Genomic DNA, 8,877 nt, shown 5'->3' on the forward strand with positions numbered 1-8,877 from the left:
TGTTGCTGTTTATTATTATTATTATTATTATTACTATTATTATTTATGTTTTGTTATGTTTTTTATATAAATATATGTCAAAAATATATCTTAAATATTAAAAGATACCTAAAATATTCTCTCTAACGATGGGATGAAATTACTCTCAACTCTATTTGAATAATGTTATTTCTATTTTATAATTTTTAAAATACCTTTTTTATAATATATGTTTCTTTGATTTTTTTTTCTATTATATCGTTTATCTTGCATTTATCTCTCTCTCTCTTTCTCTCTTTATTATAAAAACTATTGTGAAGTAAAAATAATGAAACTCTTTAATATTACATTCGATATGGATATTTAGATATTTATGTCCAAACTCCTATCGAAGAGTTGTTTCATGTTCTGGTTATAAAGCTGACATAGTCAACGTTCCTCAATAAGTAAACTTGAAAAATAACTTCATAATAATGGTACAATGAGACAAAGTCATAAAGACAAAGATATTAGACATTGATAATAAAAATTAAGGTTTTTAATTTTGAGAAAAGAAGAATAACCTATTATATAATTTGTCAGTTTTGATCATGAAATTGTAAGACTACCGATATAATATTAATCTTTAATTTTGATTTAATATATTAAATAATGTTTGGATATAAAGTGGGATGAGAGGATCTAACTTCTTGTTTTGATTTGCTAATGTTGAAATATAATATATACATTCAACTCTTAAATAGCAAGTGAAAAATCATACAAAAGATTTGACTATATGATTGATTAAATAATTGAGAGGATAAGTGCATGTTAATAAGATATACAGCATGGTTGATTGCACAATTCAAAAAAAGATTATATTAGAACATAATGATTCTATTTTGCTGTGGATTTCCCTTCATATATTGAAAGTATTATGAATAATTCCTCTTTTTGCAATCATTTATGAAGATTGAATTTTAACATGTTATCACTTATTATTTCTAGTAGGAATATAAGGGTATTCTGAAAATTCATCTTCTATGATACGACATCTTTGCAAGTATTTTTAACTTCTACTTATATGACGTGAGAGGTGTACCTGCAAAAAGCACTCCAATAATAATTTAAGTAATAAATGTTATTAAATATTCAAAAGTCAATTACTTACCTATATTTTTTATTTTTCTTTTATAGGCAATTTTATGGACTAATGAACTTTATGTGTCAACCTTGTGTTTAGCTAAATAATTAATGATTTTCTACCTTAATTTGTAAAAAATGTCTCTTACCTTAATTATATTAAAATTTTAATATTAAATTATTATTCAACTCATGAATAAATAAATTAGTTTGTATATTCTTTAGTTGCTACTTTTCTATCTTTGTAGTTGAAAGTTATAACAGTCTTTAATTTTATCTTGCATTAAATTTATGGCCTAACTAACAAATCATGTCAAACAAATAATTAAATTAAAATTTTAACATTAAATAATATTCAACTCACTTGATGAAGAAACTAATTTTCCCAATTTTTAGTAGTTATCTTTTCTATGTTTATAGCTTAATGTTATAAATTTATTGTTTGATCTTCTCTCAATGTTCTAAATTCATCGCTAAAAAAAAGTATTATATTAATATTATATAAAAATACTTGAATGATAAATTAAATTTAACTCTCTTAATTTCAATTAGATGATGAGTTACACTTAAAAAAATAGAAAGATAAATATAATTTGAAAAATAAATAAAAATATTTATTATTGTACCATATTATCACATAAAAATTATACTTTAAGAACCAACCATCAGGAAAAAAAAAAAAAAGCTAGAACAAAATTGATAAAATAAAATTAAGAAAGATTAAAAGTCATTGTTTTAAAATGAAAAATTTAAGATGTAAGAATAAAGAGATTAAAAAATTATAAATGATTATTAAAACAAAGAGATAAAAAAAAAATATAAAACTCATTTTAAAAAAATTAAAACTTTTAAAAAACATTTGTGACACTTTCAAATTCTTTAAAAGCAAATTTAAACAGCAAATAATAAATCAACTTGTGACATCTAATATCACGAACAAAAATTGTGTTAGTTTGTGAATTTGTTTAAGAAGAAGTTGTCGATAAAAACTATTTTCTTTTGTTGTAACTTATTTATAAATAATTATTTTTAGATAATATTTTATTAATTTTTTTATAATAATCAACATTTCTTTTAAATTTAAAAAAATACAATTAAATGACTTAATTATATTTTTATTCTTATAAAAATAATTTATTTTATAAAAATAACACTTTTTAAATTTTTTTAGGAAAAAAGTATTAAAATTTTATTTTTGATATTTTAAAAAATATTTAAGATTATTTCTTACATTAATATTATGGTTATTTTTTATATTTGATTGTTTAAAAAAAATCTTAAAAATTATATTATTTTAAAAATTAATAATCAATTCATCTAATTGATTGAAAGTTCGATTTTTAATTAATTGTGGGTTTTTTTTTTTTGTTCTGGAAAAATTGTGGGTATTGAACTTTTGGTGGGTTATTAGACTTGGGTCTGAAGTTTTTGCTGGAGTTGTTGATTTTCGCGAAATAGGGTGTTTTTGGTAGATCTTGTGGTATACAATTGAGAATTTGATGCACTATCTCCTCCTCGACGCTGATGGCAACCTCAAGGTCTCCGACTTCGGCCTCGTGGCGCTGCCGGAACAGGTCAAACACGGCCTCTCCAGACCGCGTGCGGCACTTTGGCATACACCGTGCCAGAGATCCTCTGCTGATGCGGCTACGATGGTTGTAAGGCTAACGCGTGGTCCTGCAGCGTCATCCTCTCCGTGATCCTCGCTGGCCACTTTCCGTTCGACGACTTTAAACATTCCAACGATGTTTAAGAGGATTTTTCGGCGACGTCGAATAAGGGGAGGAGGAGGTTTACTTCCGATAAGAAGGTGGACGTGGTTGAGGCGAAGGTCAAAGAGGTTGGTTTGAGGGTTGAGGGTGGGAAGAATGGTGTGATTGGGTTGGGGAAAGGGTGGAGATGGTGCCTGGGCGACGACGAGCTCGCCGAAGAGTATGAGGTTCGAGAGTTTGAGGGAGATGAGGGAAAGAGGAAGGAGAAAGCCGAAAAAAAAAGTTAATTTAAGGAACTATTTTACAAAATTTAATATTTTAATTATACGATATTTAAAATAGATGAGTTGAAATTCTATTATGTTATTTAGTATTTAACGGGGAATTAAATTTTAATTTTAATTTTTTAAAGAACTAATTATAAATAGTGTTACTTCTGTGGAGAATAAAAATATATTTAGCTTGTTTAATTGAATCTCACCGTGTTACACAAGTGATATGCTATTTTTTCTGTTCAAATTATACTTCCGATATTTTGACCGTAAATAATAGTCCATGCAATCTTACGGATTATTTGCCGATCAGTAACGCAAAAATTGCTAATGAATAATAACTATGGTCACATCTTTCTTCAAGAAGATCCGAATGTCAACTTCCACACTTTTCTTTCCATCTCTCTATACACTTATAAGAAAATTCAGTTTAACACATTTTTTTTAAATAAGATGATATAAAAAGATTAAAAAAAACTGCACAAGTTTCTTTTTTTCTTTTTTGTTACTTAATTACATTACAATGTCTGCATGCATCTGAATCATACCACGAGTTTGAATCAATGAGGTAACCCACGAACTACAACATACAAATTAATGAAAAAGGACTTGGTCCATTTTCGTGCTTGAATGAGAAACATTACCGGATCTGGACATATCTTTATGACCTGTACGCATTAACCTAACCTGCATAATATATATGAAAAATGATTCATTTCCTCTAAAAATAAGTACTAATTAATTTATTATATTTAATAACATTTTATTAATTTAAACGTTGATTTAAGAATTCTAAAAAATAGATAATGTTTACAAAAGTTTATAAAATTTAGAAATTATTTGATATTTCAGCAATACTTTTATTTTAATGTGTATTATATTTTGAAAAGTATAAACAAATGTCAGCTGTAAGATCATACATTTATAATGTTATAATATGTGATATGATTATACAAAGTTTATTATAAAAAAAAGTTGAAACAGTAATAATTTTGAATAAAAAGAATATTTATAGAAAAATAAAAAATAGAAATATGGACGTAAAGCTTACACGAAACTTACAATGAGAGAGAAAAGGACGGGATGGAGGGATGGGTTTGAAAAATTGTCGTCATCCGCCGCTTAGTGTAATTTAGTAGTAGCTGCAGGCACCGAAAGCACACAACACAAGGTAAAAGAACAGAGAAATTGCATAACCCTCTTCTCCAAAGAAAAAGGATGAAGTTAGAAGTGAAGGTAATCTCCAAAGAAATCATCAAACCCTCTTCTCCAACCCCACACCATCTCCGTCATTACCAACTCTCTTTTCTCGACCAAGTCTCTCCCATGGTGTATAACCCTGTCGTTCTCTTTTACTCTTTCCACGGTATCGCTGACTTCAACAGAACCTCCGTATCCGAAAAGCTCAAGAAATCTCTGTCTCATGTTTTAACCCGGTTTTACCCCCTTGCCGGCCGACTGAATACCAACAGTTTCATAGACTGCAACGACAAGGGCGTTCCCTACTTAGAAGCAAAAGTGATGGGCAAACTTGTGGATGTTATTCAAAATCCAGTTCCCGGAGATCTTAACCATTTGGTTCCATTTGTACTTGATGATATCACCAATATAACATTTGGTGTTCAACTTAATGTTTTTGACTGCGGTGGTATTGCAATCGGTGCTTGCCTTTCTCATCAGATTGCAGACGGTCTATCGTTTTTCACTTTCCTGAATTGTTGGGCTGGCATTGCTAGGGGAGAAGCTGAAGCTGTGTTGCCAAATCCACAGTTTGTTTCAGCTAAGCTCTTTCCACCGAAAAATATATCTGGATTTGATCCTCGAAGTGGGATCATGAAGGAGAACATCGTCTGCAAGATGTTTGTATTTGATGCTTCTACTGTAGAAAATCTTAGGGCAAGATATGCTTTGGAAAACGAGAAGCGCCCTACCCGAGTGGAGGCCTTATCTGCTTTCATTTGGAGTCGTTATGTGGCTGTGACAAGAGAGCAATATGGTCCACATAGAACATATGCTATGATTCACGCAGTGAACCTGCGTCCAAAGATGCAACCACCACTGCCTCCAGATTCCTTTGGGAATTACTACCGAATCACTATGACGATTCCGTCGCTGAGTACTGGAGAGGAGTGCGTGAAACAGGTGAGAGATGAGATTAAGAAGATTGACAATGATTATGTCACAAAACTCCAAGAAGGAAACGAGCATTTGGATTTCCTTAAGGATAGTTCTTATAGAGTCCTTGTTAAGGGGGAATTAGTCTCATTTAATATTACTAGTTTGTGTAGGTTTCCTCTGTACGACGCTGATTTTGGATGGGGAAAACCAACGTGGGTAGGTTCACCCGCTTTAACTTTTAAAAATCTTCTTGTGTTCATAGACACCAAGAATGGTGGTGGCATAGAGGCTTATGTTAGCTTAAATGTGGAGGACATGTCAAAGTTTCAAGCAGATGAGGAGTTGCTTGCCTGTATCAACAATAAGTAGTGAGATTTAAATCATAGTTTTTTTTTTATATCTTTACCAATGTGTTATTATGTTTGAACCAAATAATATTATGCTGTTCTATCTAGTTAAGAGTTTTATTAATATTTGTTATAATACTTGAATATCATTTGACATTGTAAATATAATAAAAAAATTAAATGTATTGAATTTAGAAAAGAAAAACATAAAATAACATATTATGGATACCTTTTAAATAATTATAAGATTATATCGAATATATCAATCTAACACAAATCTAATAGATTTTTTTAAGTCAAATGAAAAAGTGCTGATTATTAATATTACTACTTTCTTTATCAACTTGCTAAAATGCATAGTAATCTTGTAGAATTCATATAATTTTTAAATATGCAAAAAAAAAAATTTAATATTATTTTATTGAAACATAAGATAACATGCTAATGAGATAAAGATCATAAAAAATGTATAATTATTCTTAATAATGCATGCGTTATTGTTATATATACTTGTATAAAATAATATTGCACTTTTTTACTTGATCAAATGTTTCTTGAAAATGTCTACTGTCGTTCCGATATATTTATTGTCATTCTTATTTTAAGTAATCTTTTGTCTACAAAATATTTTCACTTTTTTTTATAACTATATTAATAATAAAAATATTTTAGATAAAAAAAATATTTTAATAAGAATGATAATAAACATAGTAGAGTGACAATAGACATTCATGTACCTGACATAGAAAATTTCATGTTAAAGATGTTGTAGTTAGAAACAAAAGTTATAAAGTAATTCACATGTTAAGCACTTACAAATATACTATATTAAATATACTATATTAAATATATCAACTCACTACATATGTAATAGAATTTTTCTGGAACTAAAAACATAAAAATAGGTCTTAACACTTCGTTCTTATTATCAACTGATATCATTATATTATTTATACGTTAAAAAATTTTATTTTCGGAAGAGATTTTGATTTTAGTTTTTAAAAATTTTCATTTTGCTTTTAATTTTTCTAAATTTAATATTTTTATTTCTAGTAATAATAATATTTTAAAAAATTGACTGTCATAAAAAATTATCACTTAATATTTTTTTAATTAATCTTGTTAAAGCCTAAATTAATTAATTAATATTTATGATTTTAGAAACTAATTTTACTTATTACGTACTCGTTATACCTTTACTCTCAATTCTCATTGCTAATAGATGAAATTTAACCTCATCTCAGAAGGGTTATTTTTAAACATGCAGGGTAGAGAGTTCTTCCTAAATAGACACATTATTTATTCTAAAAGCATTTTTCTTTTATACAATCCCGAAATAGTTGATTCATTGACAAATTTTCTGTAGCTTCCCTTCTACTTTTAATTCAAATTCCAACTCTTATCTTGACTTTTCACTTTCTTCATCTACTACCTCTCTTATATATTATTTAGGATAATAAATGCATAATTAATAAATTAAATTTATGTTAATATATTTTATAATTTTTATTTAAAAAATTTAATTTTAAATAAATTATTTCAAAATAAAAAATTTGTTATTCCTATCCCTTCCTTCAAAAAATTCCTTTCCCAAACAACTTCTTAGTTACTGTATATCTATCTTTTCAATTTTCTATCATATCATAAAATTTTCTAATTCCTATTAAGCTTTTGCTTTTTTCACTTTTTATATATTCCTGAACCAAAAACATACAATCAAGCATTGAAACATGCTCTTGGAAAACAATATTGAACCATGAAATTTATGCTTCAGAACCAAAACCACACTTGGCTTCTCACGTATTGACCTTGCCCGTGGAAATAAAATGTTGATGGCAGCGTTGAAAGTTACGAAGTTTGGTTAGTTGCAAAATGTACTGGGAAAGGAATCAACTCGGTTCCACCCTTAGGAAAAAGAGACCGAATACCTACTCGGCATACTAAACCGGGTACCCCTCGTCAGGATCAAAAGGTAAATGTACTGGGAAAGGAATCAACTCGGTTCCACCCTCAAGAAAAAGAGATCGAATACCTACTCGGCATACTAAACCGGGTACCCCTCGTCAGGATCAAAAGGTAAATAATCCAATTAAAGATAATCAAAATACTATGGGCCTCAATATAAAAACTGACTCAGGCCCATTAGCCCAATAGAATGTCTATAAAAAGAAGGTAAGAAATACAGGTAAGGGGTTGACTTCCCATCATTAAATAATATTTATTGCTCAGAACCGAATCCTGACTTTACCATCAGAGTGCCTTTTGCAGGTATTCTCCTTATCAGCGAATCAACAAGAAGGACGCCTGATCAGAGGTTTGAAGACAGTTGTTTTTCAGGAAGGAACACAAAATAATACTCTAAAAATAGATTTGGATAATTAAGTGATTGAGGAGTGTTAGGAATACATTTTTTAAAATATTTTTTTAACACAATTTTAATTACTAGTTCAAAGTTATTGAAAATTATAAAAATATAAGAGTGAATAATTAAATTAGGAGTAAAAAAGAGTAACATACCATTTTTGTAATTTTTAATATATTTTAGCCAATAACTAAGAATGTGCTAAAAAGAGTGTTTTCGAGAATATATTAACATTTCTCATCAGAAAATTTTCTTTAGTGATTTAGTTGACAATGTTAGATTGACGCTTCCTTTAGTTGTTGACAAGAGTTGACTTTTGCATAATTTATATGATAGTCTCACTCAAATCCCAAAGTCCAAATACACCTAAATACCTCAATATTTTTTCATTGGTGTCTTCACTCAAACACACTCATATAAACAAAGAGAAGATAAAAGAAGCAAACTTATTTTAAGCCTAAACTAAAGGAGAGACCTTTGACCATTCTAAAATAGTAAAAAAAAAACAAAAAACTATACATAACAAATTGCCATTTTATTAGAAATTAAGTGAAATCGTAATAAACTTTGTTTACGCTAATAATTAGTTGACTAATTTGTTTACCAAGTTATTGAAGGAAATTTAAATGAAATATATTTATAACAAGTTTGATATATATGATATGTATGCTCCACCTCAAGGAGCAGTATTAATATATAAATATCATGATTAGACTCATTAATATGCAAATATAGTAATTAGAAATATAATATCAAGATTATCTTTATTAGATAATATTTTATAATTAATATTAGAATGAACAATATTAATTGAGAATTAAAAAAAATATTTATATTAAACTTAAGTTATGAAAGAAGACTTTGGAATACAAGGATATTTGCATGATCATAAGTAAGATAAAGTATCCATTACAAGTTTAACAAAAAAATAAAAATAAAAATAAAAATAAAAATAAAAATAAAAA

General features: G+C 27.9%; 1 protein-coding gene across 1 annotated transcript; it reads left to right on the plus strand.

The window, feature by feature from the left end:
• The first annotated feature begins 4,303 nt into the window (after positions 1-4,303).
• On the plus strand, positions 4,304-5,572 carry LOC113857245 (vinorine synthase). Its single transcript, XM_027489043.1, has one exon. The coding sequence runs from the start codon at positions 4,304-4,306 to the stop codon at positions 5,570-5,572; it is 1,269 nt and encodes a 422-aa protein (XP_027344844.1).
• The last annotated feature ends 3,305 nt before the right edge of the window (positions 5,573-8,877 follow it).

Source organism: Abrus precatorius, unplaced genomic scaffold, assembly GCF_003935025.1.
Source record: "Abrus precatorius isolate BTA unplaced genomic scaffold, Abrus_2018 Scaffold153, whole genome shotgun sequence".
NCBI lineage: Eukaryota > Viridiplantae > Streptophyta > Magnoliopsida > Fabales > Fabaceae > Abrus > Abrus precatorius.

Bases quoted from the DNA above. Each gene is read 5' to 3' on its own strand.
- LOC113857245 (XM_027489043.1), top strand. From the start codon at position 4,304: ATGAAGTTAGAAGTGAAGGTAATCTCCAAAGAAATCATCAAACCCTCT.